This window comes from Aspergillus bombycis (genome assembly GCF_001792695.1).
Source record: "Aspergillus bombycis strain NRRL26010 chromosome Unknown contig00014, whole genome shotgun sequence".
In the NCBI taxonomy this organism is placed as follows: Eukaryota; Fungi; Ascomycota; class Eurotiomycetes; order Eurotiales; family Aspergillaceae; genus Aspergillus; species Aspergillus bombycis.
Window position 1 is genome coordinate 155,218 of NW_019170016.1, and position 19,916 is coordinate 175,133.

Below are 19,916 nucleotides of genomic sequence, written 5' to 3' on the forward strand. Positions count from 1 at the left end.
AATAAAAGCTCACGATCGCGTCTTTACGGATCTCAATGGCGCCATGCTGTGTCTGATGATATTAGCTCCAGTAAGTGAGCCACTTCATTTTGCGATCTGATGCTATCTCTACGGAAGCTCATGTTGTCGATCAGTCTTCATATGCATTCCTTTGGTCGCTTGTGCCCTTAACAGCCAGACTTCTTCTCCGTCGAGCTCTCCATCCGGGCGTCCATATTGCATTCGACTTTATTGCTTTTTCGGCAGTGTTTGCTACTACTCTCGTAACGATGATCGTCTTGACGCCTGCCGCGGAAGGAGGGTATTCCTGTCGTAGATCTGTCTGCCGGGACACCACATTGCCAAGGGTCGAGTTCTTTGGATTCGCGATGGCCTTGCTCACCTCGTAAGACGAAAAAAAATCAGTGCTTTTGAGCCAGTGCTTAGACTGACTTGAACAGAGTGCTTCATTTTGTTTTGTTCGTCTGGGCCTGCTGGGCTTGTCACCGTCTCAGGAAGCAACCCCGCAAGACGGATATCTAAGGCGCTTGTTAGCGACAAGATCTTTTTCATCATAAAGATAATCATGACAGCTTACAACACATACCTTTCGCCATTAGCGTCTGATATTGCGATTTCCCACCATCAAATAATGTTTAATCACGATAATATTGATATCCTGCGAATGCACGGACTTTAAGGTCTGACCGACATCTAGTGATGGCTGGGAAAGACGTGCGATGAAATGCTTCATCCTCCCTTTTTGATTTATTTGGCATTCATTTTGGAACTCCTAGTGAGCTGTCTCTGGGCTAGGAAGACCATAGGGTCTATGATGGTATTATTCAAGCAACCAATAATGTTTAATGCGAGTGCGATCATGTCAACATACATAATGATTATAACTTTTTTTAATATCCTTGTGCCACATTCAGGATTCATATCTGCCATACAATGTATCACTATGTGCCATAGTCCACAACTTAGCCCTGGCCCCTGCTCTTTTATAAGGCGAGCCTTGCCTATATACGGATCTCATCCTGCCGTATACTGTTAGAGCCTAATTTTGTCATCTAATGTCACTTGACATTACCTGGAGTTCAGTGCTACACCAACGATAGAGACTCAAGACTCTCACGTTGATTGTAGGGCGCCTTACAAAGGCTCTCATGATGGTTCCCTTACTCAGTGTTTCAGGCTTTTGTGATCTTCGATTTTAGGTAGTGATGGACAAGCCAAGTCGTCTCATATGATGTACATATGATGACTTTATAAGTTACTCCCAGCTCCACCACCGTACCTGAAGCTACTATATTTTGACGGATACCATGCTCTATAACCACGCCAAATCATTCTCTAGATGAAACCTATAAGTCATCTTTATGAGTATGGAGATATGATCATCCTATTAGATTCGCGCCATGGTTCGTCCCTCGGACTAGTGTTTCAAGTACAGAATACTTCAAACTAACGGTGAGAAGCGCATGTCGCCCTTGTTTGCAAACCCATTCGAGGGCCCAGGCCCATTAACCAGGAGAATATTCTGTGATATACATGTTGTAAAAAGAGGTACAATACTCGCTGACTGCCTTGCGACTAACTCAAGCCCATCACCCACTATAGTTGCGTTGTCCTAATCAAGTCCGCGATACTCAATCTACCAGGCCACACTGCCACCGGCGCCATTCTGTGTGCAATAGTAGTGCAGCTCATCACCTCCAATGTGCTGGGCTGCGGAGTCGCAGTAATAGAGGAGGTCCTTCTCGTTCTTCACTGTGCAGTCGGGGCACTGATCCCATTGCTTGTTGCCGGTGTTGCGCTTCTTGTACGCGGCGCAAGCCTTCTCGGTGGCAGCCCGGTTATAGGCATCCTAAGTAGATTGTTAGATTGACTGTTGCGGGGGAAAGTGAATGGGGATAGCACGTACAACACCGCCATTGGTATCAACGCAAACACCGGTATAGTGAAGATCCGCAACGACACTAATGAATCGTTAATACTGCCAGTGGTTGAAGTTGGTTAGGTAGTAAATGAATTCCCGTACCCAGCGGCCAGAGCTGCAACGATCAAAGAGAGAGATGCCTTCATGTTTGCTTGTGTCCCGACGAAGAAGTGAGAGATGATAGGTGGTGTGTTGGGGTTTGGGAATCCTAGATTGGAACTCCTGACGTTCGCGAGCAACGGTAGTACTTAAGAAAGATGACGAACGGTCACGAGAGGGTATCCCTGGCGGAGTATATGTGTACAGAGCCGATCCCGGGGCTCCTGTCATGGTAATGGCATGTCTCGGTCCAAGGCGAAATATCCGAAGATACCCCATGTAGATCCCACGATCATAATCTGCGAACCGACAAGACTCCTCATGACATGACCTGAATCAGAATGATGTGCTTGGCCGTTGATAATGCAGGTACCGGCAGTGATCTGGGACTCTATTTCCGGCTAGCCAACGTCTTTCAGCGCGGGAGATGTTTCACTTCTGGACATTAAATGCATATGCAGGACTGCGTTTAATCCTTCGTAGCAGTAGCTGCACCTCATTGTCTCACCTGTAGATCCAATCGGAGCCGCGTGGGGATACCCGGGTCGATCATTTCGGAAGCGATCAACACGGTTGGGCGATGGGGATGCCCTCGGTGCACAAGATAGTAAGGCGAAGGAATAGCGGGTGGCAAAACTGTAGATTGGAACCTTGATATCCGTGGCTGTGCTCCATAGTGAGATAGTGAGACCATCGGACTTCATTCTACTGGTGGTTCGTCGACGCTTGTGGGGCTGGATGCAATCAAATGTGTGGTAGTGTATGACTATCCCCCATGCTACTGATCCCTGGGGAAAGCTCGTCGGTTTTGCTCCACTTCACCAGGTTCCTGAATGCCTGTCCAAGCAATAATATCCCCAGTGGCCTGAGTTAACGTTAAATCATGGCCAATGACCCGGTGCCTTGGGTCCACGACTGATGATCGACAGGAACATGGGCCCTATGTCTGAGTACGTACATTCTTCAGCGTAAAGCTAATTAGATTAACCTGCGGGAATTATTGTCTCCCACATGCCGGCTATCTACTGCTGCCTTCCAAATATGGGGGTGACATTCAACTATCACCAGATCCTTTAGTCTTAGACTATTTCTAAGACGCTCATCTGTTTCCGGGCAATCCTCGGAGAATTCCTTCCAAATAGGATAGAGGGATCGCCTGCCAATCCTCCGACACCCCATGGTGAATGGCACGTCAGCTATGCCGAGAGTGGCTCCTGATTCAGAGGTATTCATCTTGGTCTTTGGTCCCGTTGGATTCCCAATGGCAGCTACATACTCCCCGTGGCCAGATTCTATATAGAAGCCTCCTTCCCGTCAATTGACCTCTTCCCCCGACTTGTTCTCTCTCTCCAAGCAACCTTCGCAATCTTTTTTAATACTTCCTTAGCAATTAAATTGCTCATCTCGACATCATGAAGGTCCCCTTCGTCTTGCTGGCCTCCCTTTGCGCCAATAGTGCCCTCACTACGGCTCTCCCTGCCGATCAAATCTCCGCCGACAAGGCCATCCTCGTCCTCGGTGACGGTACTACCAAGGCTGTTGAGAAAAAGGACCTTGAATCTCACCTGAACGGCATCTCCCTTGAGCCCCCGACCGACAACCTCCCCCGGTCCTTCAAGTCCGACGGCTTCACCGGTCTTCAGAAGCGCGGTGATGCTCAGTTCATCATCCCTCTCCCCGACCAGGAATTCCTGGGCTGGGATATCGCCATGTCCCCCATCACTCACGCCAACGGAGCCGCCGCCACTGTCGCCATTGCCGCCGGTCAGAGCGTTGCCAACAGCATCAGCGTCGGTACCTCTTTCACTGCTACTGTTGAGAAGTGGCTCCAGATTGGCGCCAGTATCAACTACCAAGATACTGTTACCAACACTCTTACCGGCACGGCCACCATGACGATCCCCAAGGACAAGTGGGGTGCCATTGTTAGCAACCCCTTGACCCACCGCCGCAGAGGCTATGTTTTCAGCGGTGCTCCTGGCAAGGCTCAGTACGAGTACTTCCAGGCCGATTCGTTCGACCGCAAGAGCGTCTCCTACCAGCAGGCCAAGCTGGACTGGGTGCAGGGTGTGATCACCAGCTGCCTGGGTGACGGGTACCCTCTGAAGATGTGCAATGGTGAGGGTGAGCTGAAATAGATGACTCGCTCGAGTAGCTAGTTATGGTTTCCGTAGGAGGGGGTCGATACTTAGGGGAGGAATCCTGGAATAGTGACTTCGGCTGCCTTCCTACTATTTACTGCTGGGCATGCAGCACATTCACACATGTCGACTATTTTGTATGTATACTTAGCTCTGCATAGATGTCTTTTATCGTTGGCTTGGGGTAGACATTGCCAAAGAAATGTGATACAGAACTGCCGCATTCTATTAAATTACACAATGGTTGAGATCGCGGTAGCTGGTATTGGTAGCTCTGACCATGAGTTGAAACCCCTCAACTGGGGGTTTCCAAGTGTCCGATATTGTTACCAGAAATCTCGGTATTTTTAGACACCTTCCAATGTCTTTCACTCAATCAACTACCCAAATTAGGACTTACTCTCACCTTGTGGGAGAATATGTGCAAAACAGACAGTAACAAGTTGAGCTGTGCATTTGTATTTTATATAGCCCTCAAATTTTCCACACGCAATTGGTATATTGTTTCTGAATTAGACAGAAAGCACTGTAGTTCACTGCTGAATTGAAAATATACTTGAAAGCGTTTTCAAGGTACAATTCCTGTCTGGGTACGTGGGTATATAGTTATCCACCCGACAATATATATATAAGTCCATGACCATATATAGTAGCGACCATAAAGCGAACTATTCCCCAGATAGCATTAAATTCTGTAAAAGCTAAGATCAACAGGTTGCATCTGGAACGCTCTACCGGAAATGAGAAAAGACTAAGAAAACTATTAGTGGTAGGCTTTGAAAACTTTTGGCACGTCACATCTCCTAGACGCGCGCTCTGAGTGGCAAGAGTGATGCAAAAATGAAAAGTAAAACTTGTATATCCTTGGTTTCATAATATCAAATAATCAATTGTTACTTCAACAATTGGCCGGCTGGCCCAATGGCAAGGCGCTTGACTACGAATCAAGAGATTGCAGGTTCGATCCCTGCGTCGGTCATTCTTTTTGCTGTTTTTCTCCCCACATCTTTTTCCCGCGCTGTGTACCATTTTTCTTATTCCTTTTATATTGGTTTTTACGTGTGTAGTTGTATGGCTTTCCCACGTGAACTTTCACCCTGTCTCTCGAAGGGTCTGCTCCTCTTTATCACTGCACTTCGAAGACTATGACATACACCTCAAATTGTTTTGTAAAGAAACCCTCCATAGCTTCAGGAAGGCAGGCGCAGGATCCCCATGGCGTTTCTTTTGCAGATTGCATGACACTACATCACGATCACTAGTTGAAATACTGCAGTCGTTCAATAATATATCATTGTCCATCATCGATCACGCATCAGTTGACAATATATCCCTTTCAGTAATCGACCAGAAATGCTAAAGGCATCTAGCATTTGGGGTTGTCATTGTCAATATATTGGACAAACCTTCGCCGAAGGCCAGAACAACGGACAAGTATGCTGACTCCTGGTTCATTACGAGTATGTTTGACGGATATGATGTGAGATCTTCACGGAGATTTCACTCTTCGCATATAACTCTTTCTCATATATTCCTTCTAGAAGTGGATCATCACTACTAGCAGTAACTTCCTTTTTCAGACCAGGGGTTCGTACGAGTAGGATGATCATAGTTGCGCTACTATTATAGAAAGGCTGACGATCCATGGGGCCAATGAAAGGGGAAGGAAGTAAATTTATCTCCTGTGGCTGAGGTACCGTACCTGCGCCTCCTTTAGGAGTACGATAGACATGGAAGGGGGTGAACTTCCATGCCTATCTGAATGCAGCAACATTTGAATAGTGGCACCAGGAACTATAGAGTATCCACCTTGACCCTAGAAGCATGTTTAGCAAAGAATATAAACTATTGGGTTGACGCCTGCATCAGGCATTTATTAAGACCCAACTGTGAAGACTATGTAAGATGTTATTGAGCTCATTGAACCCTAGAGATATTCTAGACCGGTCGATAATACGTGCAGTAGATGAATATGGGAGATTAGAGCCTTTGGAAGACCCAGACAGTCTACTATAAAGTTGGACTGGATTGGAGTATACGAATTAGTTGTGTTCGACAACCTGCTGGTGTGTATTGTAGATGTGAACCTGGGCTGTGGAGCCAATAGTCACTCCACTTCTTCCCCGTTAGAAAGATAAAGCCTCGCCCTTTCCTCTGGCTTCACATATAATATGAGCTTTGGCACCCAATAGTGGAACCACCAGCTCTAGAGGACCAATGGAAAGATATCAGGAATTCTCAGAGTGTTCTATTGGTCCGGGCTCGGGCCGAAGGATGGTCTCAAGACAATCAGGTGAAGATTAATATCGCATTGCAATAATTTCCCGGCTTGGCTACTCATTAGAGGCGGAAGAAATGGAGCTGTTATAATCCCTCGGCAACTTGTTGGGGTCTTTGCCATGCCTACACTCCAGCTGATTCGCGAGTATCCGTAGACTTGTCTTCATGATGGTGTGACAGTCAACATGGACATGAAACAACCTTATGGAGTGAGGTAATCCCAGCAATCATGGCTTACATTCTAGCTCTATAGTAGACTAGGGATGCAGTAGGGATAATAACGACTATTATTAGTTAGACTATCTCCACTCTTGTCGCGGCTAAAGGTTTTCAAGGGCGTGAGTGGTGGATCCATGCTACGGATAATTTCACCTCCAAACCAACTAACGGGGATCGGCGCCAATTTAAATCAATCTGCTACGTTTAAACTCCTGGCAGGGTTGGTATCTTTGGAGGAAGACCCGAAAAAAATACCCTATCCTGTCGTCGCTTACACTCACTAGTTGATCGATCACCGTGTATTCTCACATTGATTACTTCGGCGCTTGTGGAACCGCAGCGTCTGGTGGCTTTTCTTCGGGCTATCCTTCCAGGGCACGCAAGCGATGGGCCATCGTGCATGCAGAAGAGAGGAACGGACGTTTGAGGTGTGAGGTATAGGGTGGCGGTCAGATTCATCTTTGTGATTTAAAAAGGACGATGGGCTCGTTCATTCTTTTCCTCTATTCAATCACCGGTCTTTCTTTCAATATCTTTATTCTGTATTTGCCTACCAGGCTAAATCTTTACATTCGTTGCGCTGGACCGCATATATCACTCTTTCGCTACCTAACCCCATTCATTATCTGAACTTCTTTCTTTGCCCTGACAAAATGCGTCACGTTCAGTCTGCTTCTCTTCTGACGGCCCTCCTCTCGGCCACCAAGGTTGCTGCCCACGGCCATGTCACCAACATCGTGGTCAACGGCGTCTACTACGAGGGATTCGATATCAACTCCTTCCCTTACATGGGTGAAAGCGCGCCCACCGTAGCCGCCTGGACCACTCCCAACACTGGCAACGGCCCTCTCGCCCCTGATGACTACACTTCGCCCGACATCATCTGCCACCAGAACGCTACCGCTGGCAATGGTTACGTCGAGGTCAACGCCGGAGACCGCATCAGCCTTCAATGGACTCCATGGCCTGAATCCCACCACGGCCCTGTCATTGACTACCTCGCCCGCTGTGAGCCCAACTGCGCCTCGGTTGACAAGACCTCTCTCGAGTTCTTCAAGATCGATGGTGTCGGTATTGTGGATGGCTCCAGTGTCCCCGGTGTCTGGGGCGACGACCAGTTGATCAAGAACAACAACAGCTGGCTCGTCGAGATCCCCAAGTCGATCGCTCCGGGCTACTATGTCCTCCGCCACGAGCTGATTGCCCTCCACTCCGCCGGCACGGAGGGTGGTGCTCAGAACTACCCCTCTTGCTTCAACCTTAAGGTCAACGGTGATGGTGCCGACAAGCCCGCCGGTGTCGTTGGAACCGAGCTCTACACCCCAACCAGCGATGGCATCATCTTCAACATCTATGAGGTCGTCTCCAGCTACCCAGTTCCTGGCCCAGCCTCTACACCGGCGCCGCTACTGGTGTGACCCAAGCCACCTCTGCCGTTACCTCGACCGGCACCGCCCTCACCGTTGGCGCCGCTGCTACCACTCCTGCCTCGGGCTCTGGTGCCTCCTCCTCGGGCGCCGCCTCCTCTTCCGCTGCCCCTACTCGCTCTCCCTCTTCCTCGGCTGTTCCATCTTCTTCGGCTGCTCCCACCTCTTCTGCTGCTGCCTCCCGCTAAGCGTTGACTCCAAGGAGATGACATCATTAGGGTTCAAGATACTGTTTGCGCTGAAGAGAAATCGGAATGCTTTGGAAAACTGTATTATAGATTCTTTCTGTGAACTCATGAGCCACAAACTCAATTGACCACAGTTGTTTTTCCGGTCCAGCCTATCCTATCCGCGTAGTGCTTGCTCTCTCAAAACTGTAGTAGTATTCCACATTAGTGAAGAATACCGCTAATTTTCAATCACTAAGTACTCTTCCTCTGACGTTCTATGCACTAGACAGGACAAGATTCGTATGCCACTGCGCTCAACTTAACATAATATCAAGCAGTGGTATCATTGGCCTTTAGTTCATGGGAGTTGATAGCAGTGGAGGCGAGTTACATCGCCATTTAAAATCGTTAATGGCAGGAAGATGAAATGGTGGTCTTTACGAAGATATTTACATCGTCTGAACTCCACAACATGATTATTCTAACATTAACTTTGCTAAGTATGTGGAGCGGATTCTCTGCTTGGGATCCGGTGTGAGGCTGGTGCCAGTAATTAGGGCTCCGTTTATACTAGTTCATAGTCATTGCATTTAGCATTTTTGGTACAACACATGGAAAGAAACAGTTCAACAATGACAAAGACAGCCATGATAGAGCTACTGCGATAGCTATCACAATGTCAGCTAACATGCTGAAATCTGGAAAATGGTACTTCAAGAATGTCGTTCCGTCAAGCTATATACATGGTTTGCTCCCAATTTAAACATTATGTATACAAAGTGTACTCTACCCTGTTCATATGCATCACTCACACGAAGCCTTGGCAATATTTAGAAAATAGCCTTTCCCAGATTCTCAGCCCAGTTCTCCTCCTTAAATGGCACATTCGCCTTGACGAAGTCCGTAGACTCCAACGCATTCTTCGCAGGCTCCGGCAAGCTCTCATAAGCCACCAAAGGCTGAGATCCGCCAGCCTCATTCGTGAGCCCGCACTGGTGGTTCACAGGCCAGACACTGTAATACCTGATCAACGGGTGTGTCTCCTGGAGCGTGTAGCCGTCCGTCGAGCAATCCCATTTGCCATGGCCGGAGGGACACACGGCAAGAATGTTGTCCGCGGATGTCTTGGCCGGGTCAGAGATCCAGACGATCACACCCTCCCAATCATGGCGGTGTCCCATGCCCGGTGCGGCCTGATCCTTGGGGAAATACCAGGAGTACATGAGGGCGTACTTGTCGCCGGACTTCCCGCCCCGAACGTAGACTTGGCCATCGCTCTTGGAGCAGTCGCCGTTGCTGGAGCCCGAGATGTCGAGGCCGCCGCTGGTTGCACTTAGTATGCTAAAATCTACGGGGTTATGGCGAGGGGGTGTCCTGCTTACTTGGTGTTTCCGTGGGCATCCACGGCAGGGAAGGGGACGCATCCATTGACGACTTTCAGCAACGGCTGATACGCCTTGTACACCTCGCCAGTGGCTCCGGAGGGTACTGTCTCAGGGAATCCCACCACTTTGTCATGGTCGATGGACTCTCGGCGAATGAGCCCACCCTGGACGAGTTGCGACAGCGCAGCAGTAAGGAGAAGGAGTTTGGAGACCATATTGGAGACCTGGATGAGCACGACGATCAGTCAATTGACCGACATTGTACCTACAGATGTCCGTTACTCTTTATACGGGCGACCGAACCATTCCGCATAGTTCGTCGATCCCTATTCCATCGCGCAAACAATTCTCCGACGTTATGCCGATCACCTGCGGACCCCCTGCGGAACAGCGCGATATCCGACCAGCCGAGCGATATCAGGAACGTGGTTCCTGAAAGGATCGTCAGTGGATAAGCCAGGGTCTATCAGACTGATCCTGGCTTGGCGGGGTGTGGGTTGTAACGTGCCAGGCACCTTTCGATTGACTGACATTTAACGCATTTCTTGTCTCAGGTGGTGGCCGCATCCTCAATAGTTGCCAATCGGAGGCGGCTTGTGTAGAACTACTGCTTGCTAGTGCTAGATAGTTTGCTTGTGAGAGTGCTACTGCGCACGATGGATGCAACCTATGCCAAGTCGCATCATGTTTGAAGACATGTCTACCGCGCTGTGCGCTTTTTGTACCTATTCTGGTAGGCCTTACCTTTCGGGGATTTTAACTAATCGAGTAGATAAAGCGCTTAATGCGTATCATGTTATGCAGCCACCCTTGCTAGCTTATTCTCTGCATGATGAAGGATTCGAGCTACAGTGTTTAGATCGAGTAGGCACGCAAGAAGCTGCCGACCTAGGCAGTAATATCATAATTCAGAAACAAGAAAAATTAATAGTCTGCAGGATCAGGAAGAATTGAGTGATGACACTAATATTAATTACGTCGGCTATGTACACTGAACAATATCGCCAATCGCATGCAGCCTACCGACCACGCAACGGTTTTAATATAAATCGCCCTAGTCATGCACGTCCGACCCAGTTGATGGTGGCGCAATCACTCAAGCTAGTTAGGGCAGACAGGTCAGGAAGTCGCCCAACTTGTCCAGCACCTGTCCCTGCAGCGTCGCATTCGCATCTCTCTTGTTAGACGCGTTACCCACCGAGATACTCACGTAGCAGCCCGCACCCGTGACCTTGGTCTCAGTCGGAAGGCGCTGATCGTTGCTGCAGGTTTCTACATCGTCGCCCGAAATAAGGGGGACGGCGGTGTAAATACGCGAGAGCACGAACTTGAAGTCGTCCACGCTGGCGCAGTCGTCCACCTTAGGGAAGTTGACGTTGAGGTAGACGTCCTCGGGGAGATAGGGCGTGCCGGCAGCTACGACCTTGTCGACGACCTTGGCCGCCAGCTGGGCGTAGATAGTAGCGTATTCGGGCGTGGGATCATCCCATGCGGTCGCAGAACCGCTGGAGCCGGAGAAGGCAATTGCTGGGATACCTGCGTCGTGGGCAGCGTAGCAGGCAGCGCCCACCGTGCCGGAAATCGCGTTCGCCACTCCTAGGTTGGCGCCGACGTTTGGACCGGTGACGGCCAGGTCCGGGTTGCCGTTGAAGTAGGTGGTCGAGAGGTTCTGGATACCATGCTTGATTGACGTGACTGGGTACGAGTTCACGTAGTTCCACCGCGGCTGGGTAGCGTTGTTTCCCACTGCGGGGCTGCCTTCCGGGCAGCTGTCAAACTCGCAGGCTTCGGTCAATTGCTTAGGCTCTGCATCCAAGGAGCCTAAAATGTGTAAACGGTTAGATCCCAGTGTGTGGCAAGGAGAGCAACAAGGAGAGCATACCTGTTCCGCTCTTATTTTCCGCTGGCGCCGAAATCACCACCGAGTGACCAGCCGCGGTCAACGTGTCGTAGAGAGTGCGGATGTTCTTCTCGGCCCACCCGTCATCGTTGGCGGATATGATGTTTACAGCCTGGGCTGCAAGAGGCAGCACAGCGAGAGTGAGCGGAAGATGCATGGCGACGGTTTGAGTAGGAAAGTCAACTATTGAATATGTCCCATCGCGAAACAGGCGTCCTTTATATAGGGCTTTCTTCCTTTTGCTTCTTTCATCTTGCGAGAGAGAGAAGGAGCACATTTCGAGTTAGTACTCCGTGGCTGCCGAAGGGGACGATCATAATTTGACAATTAGGGCAAATCGGCAGCTGATCTCCACCAACAGGAGGACCACGTGCTTGCCCGCAATAGATTAAATCTGTTAGCACGACGCGTTATCCATCCTTTCTCCTCCTTGATATCCACTGCTATTGGCTCGGCTACAGTTTAGGACCTCGGTGCCTAGAGCTACATTCTAATGTATCTGGAGGTTTCTACAGGAGAATAGCTGGGCGTTGCAGGACAGATACATCGGCCGGACCAGAAGACTGCACAGAGTTATACAGCCACGGGGCAACGGGGCACCAGGGCACTGCTCTCCTTTGATGCATAACTTTGCGGAATACATACTTACTTTTCTCCTTTCTCTTTGTTTTGTTATTGCCTCATAGGAGCTTCCCTCCGCAATCTACAAGAGTACCCGTAGCTAAGCCACACTCCCCTGACCATGCGATATCAAATCCGATAGTATGATATCTTTATTATGCTACTCCACAAGTCCCTTTCTATTGCAACTATTTCCTCGGTAAGCCGATTGTTCTAGTCCTAAACACACGCAGAATGCCCGTTGTGAATACACTATTTGAAGGATTCCCATCCAACCTCGGTCTTGGCCCGAAACCATGTATGGTTCCATAATGTACTACAGAATCTCTCAGCCTCTGGCTTACCGATTTATACGATCTATTTTAGACTCTAATACTGAAAAGGTAGCGTTAGGGAGTGGAAACATGCTCTTCGGTGATCTTCCGAGTCTTGCAGATTACTTTTAGTACCAACGGGTCGGATGAGGTGGGTATTACGAGGATATTAACGGAAACATGGTATAAGCTTATTGGTCTAATGGACTTGGCATGGCATGTGTTCATGATCGATGGGGTTCATGGCCATCGTTGGAAGCTGATACTGGCGATTATCCACGAAAGGAGACGCGATTGCTTTCAGGAATAGATACGTCCCTTAGACTTCCACCTGAGCTAAACACGATATTGGAAGGGCCCTTAAGGCAACAATTTGTAAGGAAGCATAGGCTGAAGCATTAATAAATTGATTAGACCGTCCGAACAGGCACCAGGATGGGCGGACCTGGGTTTCGTCCGCTAGTCCAAGTCGTCTATCTCACACTTTTCCAAGAGACGATCGAGTCACAGGATTACTCGGTATGAACAGAGGCAAGTATTCCCTGTCCACAGGCCATGGCAAATACGTAATGAAGCACCGGATGTGCGCGGATAAAAGGTGTGGTGCGGGGTGTGGAGAAGAAACCTTATATGAGCGATTGTACCAGAAAGCCAATCCATGCACTGTCGTTCAAAAACAGGATTCTAGTCGGAAACAATGGAAACAGTTGAATATCAAAGTGTATAAGTCAGCGTTTAGGGTTACGCTGTGGACCGTTGCGGAAGGTCGTCACGGGTTCAACCGGGTCCATGATGTAAATAGAAACATGGACCAGACACTCCCATACGATGGAAGGCATGATGTCTTCGCAATTCCAAATAAAGCTGTGAATGGTTCACTGACCAGCGAGGTATCCATCGGAAATCTCCCTTTGTGGGAAAGACAGTCAGGTACAGATGCTGTCATACAGACGACTACCGTGTGCGTGCAGCAGTCTACGAAACTCTCAGAAGTGATGATGTCAATGAGATCACTACATATTCTGACAGCCGCCTGGCCAGACTTTGATGTCAATTAAAAGCCATTCTGGCCCGCGTCTTTGTCAATTAAGCAAATACAGACTTATGCACATGCGCCAACACGGTATTCTGAAAGAAGGGCTGCGTTGAGTTGCAAATGTCGGCTGAGGTCGCTCCTCCCACCGCCGGGTATCCGTCCTTCCGGCAGGACGTATTCCACGATGTGATCTCCGGAACAGAAGAGAATGGGAGCACGGATGACGCTCGAAAGCTGGGCACCCTCCACCAGGCTAGTGATCAAATCGCCTCCCGAGTACGACCTCAGCTTGATGCATCGGCAAAAGAAGTGCTCGATAGTGTCCGAGCGACGACAGATATCTTCGACGGCATCGCAGATGAACGATTACGGTTTATGCCCGAAAATGGTAGTCAGCTTGATCGAGCTTTCAAGCAAGCTGTGGTCCTAGTGGGCCGGTTGGAGCAGCTCGCCCGACTAATTGCGAGTTTCACATCCGGAACCGAGCGCGCAATCCGACTAATGGGTGGGAGTCTTTTATTGCTTCTGCAGGTGCGTATCCGGATAAGGGCAGAGGCTCTACGCCAAGTGAATCCCACTAACTTGAGATCAGTGTGGTTCAGAACAAGCAAGTCTCCTAGCCTCGTTTGTTCAGATACTCCATAGACTTGCGGTTGAATTGTCGCATTTTAGGAACAATCGGGAGCTCTTAATGTCCGACAACGTTGCACAACAAGAGCTTGTTGCTGCGTATGCTGAGCTAAGTGGGCTCATTTGTTCAGCCAGTGTGCACTATTTTCGAAAAGCTCATGGCGCCTCCAAGGCTCTCGATACATCCGATTTACAGTCCCGATTCAATCCACAGATTCAAGCATTCCATTGCCATCGGATCGCGGTTAAAGAAAGGCTTTGGAGTAGGCTTATCATGAGCGATGTCAGTGTAGATCCATCAGAGAAGGTGCAAGAGATATGGGAGTACTTGTCTGTCAAGGATCGGGTGGCCTCGAGGATCCTTTCTGCACGCTCACCTCAGCCGGCAGAGTACACCTGCGAGTGGTTTTCCAATAGACTTTCCCAGATACGATCGAGCGAGAGTCAGTTATTTACTGTAACCGGTGACACAGGCACAGGGAAGACTGTTTTATCTGAGTGGATCATCCAGCAACTTCAAACATCAACGGATCCACATGATTATGATGTAGTCACCTTCAGAGTTTGTGAGATATAAATTCTAAGAAACGGGAAATTCAAGCGACAGTGAGCTAATTCTCGTGCAGATGACGATATTAGCGCTACAACAGGTCCTATAGGTTTAGCGAAAGGTCTACTATTGGAGATACTTGGACGTCAAGCAAAGGATGGATATTTACTAAGGGCTCTGGAACACTCAATGCACCTACACTCGTCTGGGGCTTCCAGTAAGAGTGTGGAGGACTCTTTATGGCGGGCTATCAATATAGCTGTGAAAGAAACAGGCAAAATGATGGTTATCCTCGATGGTATCGACAGTCTCAACGGGGATCTCGAGGTTATTCCGCGTCTCTTTGGTCACTTGAGAACGCTGGTTTCACAAAGCCCTTCAATCAAAGTGATTGCCCTCTCCAGGCCCTTGAATGGCGTGCCTAGTGACGCTTATCGGATCAAGATGGAGCCAAACCAGACAGCAGGCGATGTTCGAACCGTAGTTCGCAACGAGATTGAGTGCTCCGAAGTGTGCATCGGGCTAGCATTAGAAGACCGAGAGGCAATCGAGAGTGGCATTGTAAAGAAAGCAAACGGATGTTTTCCTATTGCACAATTGGCAGTCGGTCAGTTGAATGCCCTGAGGACTTCGTCAGACATGATATCTCTGGTGCAAAAAATCCCTTCTTCGCTTCAAGATGTATTAAAACAGACACTCGATTCGATTGACCTGAGTGATTGGACAGCACGATCAGTTTTGGCTTGGACGATCGTTTCCCACCGCCCTCTACGAATGGAAGAGATTCGTTCTCTTTTGGAGGTCGACACGAAAAGGACGGAGGTTGTACCTCGTGTAGGAAACACGGAAGGCGACATCCGTCGGATGTTCGGCTCCTTTATTAAAATTGAAGACGAAGTAATTTCCCTTAGATCTTCTGCCCTACGACAGTATCTTATCAATCAGGCGAAGTCAGCCGCTGGTGACAGCGACAAAGGAAAACTGCCGCTAACCATGAAGGAAGCGCATTCCGACCTTCTTACGCGGTTATTAGCCTATGTGAAGCTCAATGTGACTGATGAGGTAGAGGTCTCAACGACACCTTTGAGCGAGTCTGCCCAACGCAGATATTTCGATCAATATCACCTTCTCGAGTATGCAGCAAGGTACTGGACGCTGCACTTCAGGTCTTCTCAGATGAACGAGAAGGAAAGAGACAACTTCAAGGTAACCAATCTATTCAAGCGGTGTTTCCCGGACTCCGTTTTACTCGCACTGCTCGAAGGCGGCTGCCATCAACTGCAATATCTGCCGTACCAGGTGCAGGAGCTGCAGGCCTTTGCCGTCCAACTTCGTCGGCAGCTCCTCCCAGACCTTTCCTTGCCACTTTTGCAAAGCTTAATCAGCGCAGCACAAGTTTCACAGCGGCTTGAGTCCGTTGACACTGTTGACTATTCCTACGAGGCCTGGAGAAAGAGCAGCTCCCTCTTGGGATCACGCAATATCGTTACAAGATTTAGCGCAGAGGTCTTCATTGACGTTGCAGCACAAAGAGACTCTAGGCATGAGGCCTTCTTGGACCACAAGGAGGAAGTACTAGAGTATCTGTTGCGAGCAACCAAGGAAGAAATCGGGTTTTCAAATGACGTAGCAATCAAATACACACAAATGCTGCTCGATCACCATGCCACTCTGAAACGCAAGGAGTCCGTGAGAAGATTATCCAAAGAGCTCTTTGAGATGAGCATCGCTCGATATGGCCAACACTCTCATGAGATGGAAAAGATAACTCAGCACATATACAGGCAACTCGAAAGGCTGTCTATGTCTGACGTTACTGCAGAAATATTGCAGACCGAACATGAATTTTCGAAGCAGAGTTTAGCGGTCACCGACCAACGTATGATCGATTCGACGTTACAAATGATCAAGGTCTACGATGAAGGAGGGGAAACCTCCAAAGCCGATGCGCTTTTCATGGATACCTGGAGAAAGCTTTTAGCCGTTGAGGATACCTCGGATACTGTCACCAAGCAACAGGCAGAGTTCACTATAAGATATGCTGAGTATTTAGAGCGGCATTCTCGTAAGAAAGAGGCAGAATCGGTTACCAGTGCTGCATGGTTCTGCTTGGAATCTCGGGTCTCTCGCTTTGACCAGTTAAGCTCAACTTTTGAATTAGTAATCGGTCATATTCGAAAGATGAAATGGGACGCTCTAGCCCAGTCGGCCATGGGAACATTGTGGGAATATCACAAGTCCCAGAAGCAAGTCTCACAGCGGTTTGTCCAAGTCACCGCATCGTTAGCCCAGATTGTGCAGCAATCTAACTCTACCGCTTCATCAGGCGAGGCGTCTATGTCTGAGGAGCAAATCCAGATAATCCATGAGATTTTGGAGTCTGCCAGATCAGTAGGGATGGATTCATCCGATACTGCACTGGCATCAATGAAGGCCGCCAAGCAGGTGGCATCTTCATTGATGGAAAGAGAACGATACGCGGAGGCTGCTGATGTATATCGTCGAGCTCTGTATCATCTCTGGGCCGAAATTGACAGCAAGTCGACGACGATCCGACTCAGCGAGAACGTTGATGAAACGGTCGAGCTAGCAACAAGCCTTGCGGATTGTTACTTCAAGGATCTGCAAGTCGACAAGGCGGCACTGGTTTATCAAAACGTCCTGAAGACCGTGCTCTCTTCTGATGCCACTGACACGCAGATGATTCGATCCACTGCGGACAAAGTAATTACTTTTTACCGAACCATATATCGCTTCCATGAGGCAATAAAGACATACGGAGACTTGTATAGTAATATTTCGTCGCGCTTAGGCAAGGCCCACAAGCAGAGCATTGAGATACTGTACGAATGGGGAGACTTGGCAAAGAGGTGTCACCACAAAACGGAAGCTGAACAAGCATATCAAGAAATATACAACAACCTTCGCCACAACAGTCAGTTAGACCATCGAGCCATTGCCGCTGCTCGGGCTCTAGTTACCATTTACGAAGAAACTGAAAAGTGGACGAAGGCAAGGGGCGTTTATGAGGTGATGTGGCAGACAATTTCCAGTGGCGACAAAGACCATCTAGTAGACAGTGAGCTTATCGAAGAAGTCTATCAGCATTATAAGACGTTGTTAGAGACAAAGCTGGGTGCAAATGTCGTGGAAATCCATGACCTGGCGGCCAGTTATCGCAAGATCTGCCAACGACGGCATGGAAGCTCAAGTAGACAAGCCTACGAGGCAACACTTTCTTTGGCAGAAATCTCTCGCAGAGATGAGAGATATCATGACGAAGCAGTGGAGCTGTATGAAACAGCTCTTGAGCAGAGCGAAACTGTCGCTGGGCGACAGGAAATAACCACAATGGCCATGAAACACTGTTTGGCAGATCTCTACGCCCGCCAATCTCGGACCACTCACAAGGCTGCTGCACTATACAGAGAAAGATATACTTCTTCTATTCATGATCATGGATATGCTTCTCAGGAATATAGTCTCCCGCAGTTGCGGGAATTGCTACAACTACTGCATCGACAGAACAATAAAGTTGCTCGTCAGGAGCTTCAGGAGACACTCGAGACAAGTACTGTGGCAGCCTTCGAAGAGAAAGCCGACAGTCAGCATTTGCACACCGCAGCTGTCGAGCTTGCGCTAATGTACGTGAACTTTGGATTGAAAGAAAAGGGGGTTCGGCTTTCGAGAGAGCTCCGCCACCGACTCATGCAAGAGGCGATGGAAACGGAGGGGTCTCATAGGGCCGCCAGCTTCGTTGTCGCATTTGAGATGTCTCTGAGGAATAGTCGCAACTATGCATCCATGATGGCCGACCTGATCGCAGAGATTCAGCTGTACTCGGCGTTCCATCACGCCAGAAAACAGAAGGGCTTCATCCACATGTTCATTGCTGGAATCCACTTGATGAATTTCCAAAGCCTCAATGGTTGGACTGAGAACGCCAACGCCACCGATACAGAGTTGTTCCAGTTGTTTACCGAGCGGTTCACTGGCATTGAAACTAGCAAGACCATCCTGCGAGAGTTCTACGACGTCTGTATCTCGCAGGCACCTCAGGGAAGTCTAGTGAGGAGATTGACTCGCGTGATTGTCGATAATGTTTATCAAAAGCTGGCTACCGGCCGTTTTCGACAAGCGTATAGCCATACCGCCATGCTTCACGAGTTCGTCAAAGATTCCGGCGGGTTTCAGGATCAGGACAGTACCCGAGATGGAGTGAAGCTCTCCGAGCATCTTCTTGTCCAAGGCTCCCGGAGATGTTCCGATCGTGAACTGAGTGGAAAAATGCTAGTACTCTCCAAGACCATTTTGCATGAGATTATCTCCTCTTATCATGAGAAAGGGGTGAATCTCACGGACTTTGAGACCACGGATCTCAATCAACTTGCAATCTTGTTAGGTGGCCAGAGGAACTTTGAAGATCTAGAGGTAAATATCCATGCTCACCCGGCCTCCTCGCAGTCTTTTTTTTTTTCTTGTCTGTTTGTATTTCTCTACCGCTGACACATGCACAGTTTCTCCTGAGCGAGTTGTGGTCCTCTCGGGTTGTTCAAAAGACATGGTCTTCGGATACTATCATTCTGGTGGGACGTCGGTTGGTCGAGGCCCGCTTCTCAAATGGTCGGACGATACAAGCGACTCAGCTTTGTGGGGGTCTATGCTATAATGTTAAGCGAGTCTGGGGTCAATTTGATCGGAGTGCTCTAGAGTTGACGAATCTACTGTCGGCTCTCTACACCACAGAAGGTGATCACGTTCGCGCAATGGGGGTACACGAATCCGTCCTGCGCCAGCTTCTCGAGGACAGCGCAGATATCACGCTGTCGGAGGCGGCTGAGATTGCTTCCAAGCAAACGGCCTTGCTCCAGAGGTGCTACCAGCGCAATGGCGGCTGGAGCAAGGGATCGGAGAGGTATGAGAATATGTTCACCGGACTAAATGAGAAATTTGCCAAAGAAAGGAAATGGACGAGACGGAACCCGCAGCACTGGACGGCCAAAGAAGTTGACAAACTGGGTGTGTGGGAGGCTCCACACGATTATGGATTCCTCATGGCTGGTAAGGGCGCTACACATCAGAACCAGCTGCGCAAGGCCAGTGAGCCCGATATTGAATCCTCTGCAAACAAGCACCAGAGTGGGAGGTCCCAGGAGGTTTCATGAAGCTAGGACGAGAGGTTTAAGTTGGATGTAATTACCTAGTGGCCTGGCCATTTCTCAG

General features: G+C 49.1%; 6 protein-coding genes across 6 annotated transcripts; 3 read left to right on the top strand and 3 right to left on the bottom strand.

Annotated features, from left to right (window-relative positions):
• Positions 1–1,636: 1,636 nt before the first annotated feature.
• ABOM_001992 (uncharacterized protein) lies at positions 1,637–2,067 on the bottom strand (the record flags this gene model as incomplete). Its single annotated transcript, XM_022529122.1, has 3 exons — positions 1,637–1,849; positions 1,907–1,961; positions 2,024–2,067. 3 exons carry the CDS (start codon positions 2,065–2,067, stop codon positions 1,637–1,639), a joined length of 312 nt encoding a protein of 103 aa, XP_022392454.1.
• Positions 2,068–3,432: 1,365 nt separating this feature from the next.
• On the top strand, positions 3,433–4,158 carry ABOM_001993 (uncharacterized protein; the record flags this gene model as incomplete). The annotated part of the gene is made up of 1 exon (XM_022529123.1): positions 3,433–4,158. The coding sequence occupies one exon, from the start codon at positions 3,433–3,435 to the stop codon at positions 4,156–4,158; it is 726 nt and encodes a 241-aa protein (XP_022392395.1).
• Positions 4,159–7,313: 3,155 nt separating this feature from the next.
• ABOM_001994 (putative endo-1,4-beta-glucanase) lies at positions 7,314–8,275 on the top strand (the record flags this gene model as incomplete). The annotated part of the gene is made up of 2 exons (XM_022529124.1): positions 7,314–7,961; positions 8,030–8,275. The coding sequence occupies 2 exons, from the start codon at positions 7,314–7,316 to the stop codon at positions 8,273–8,275; spliced, it is 894 nt and encodes a 297-aa protein (XP_022392459.1).
• An 812-nt stretch (positions 8,276–9,087) lies between these two features.
• Positions 9,088–9,857, bottom strand: ABOM_001995 (NPP1 family protein; the record flags this gene model as incomplete). Its single annotated transcript, XM_022529125.1, has 2 exons — positions 9,088–9,580; positions 9,640–9,857. The coding sequence occupies 2 exons, from the start codon at positions 9,855–9,857 to the stop codon at positions 9,088–9,090; spliced, it is 711 nt and encodes a 236-aa protein (XP_022392460.1).
• Positions 9,858–10,747: 890 nt separating this feature from the next.
• Positions 10,748–11,699, bottom strand: ABOM_001996 (5'/3'-nucleotidase SurE; the record flags this gene model as incomplete). Its single annotated transcript, XM_022529126.1, has 2 exons — positions 10,748–11,463; positions 11,525–11,699. The coding sequence occupies 2 exons, from the start codon at positions 11,697–11,699 to the stop codon at positions 10,748–10,750; spliced, it is 891 nt and encodes a 296-aa protein (XP_022392457.1).
• Positions 11,700–13,633: 1,934 nt separating this feature from the next.
• ABOM_001997 (uncharacterized protein) lies at positions 13,634–19,858 on the top strand (the record flags this gene model as incomplete). Its single annotated transcript, XM_022529127.1, has 4 exons — positions 13,634–14,044; positions 14,106–14,709; positions 14,770–19,124; positions 19,211–19,858. 4 exons carry the CDS (start codon positions 13,634–13,636, stop codon positions 19,856–19,858), a joined length of 6,018 nt encoding a protein of 2,005 aa, XP_022392458.1.
• Positions 19,859–19,916: the final 58 nt, after the last annotated feature.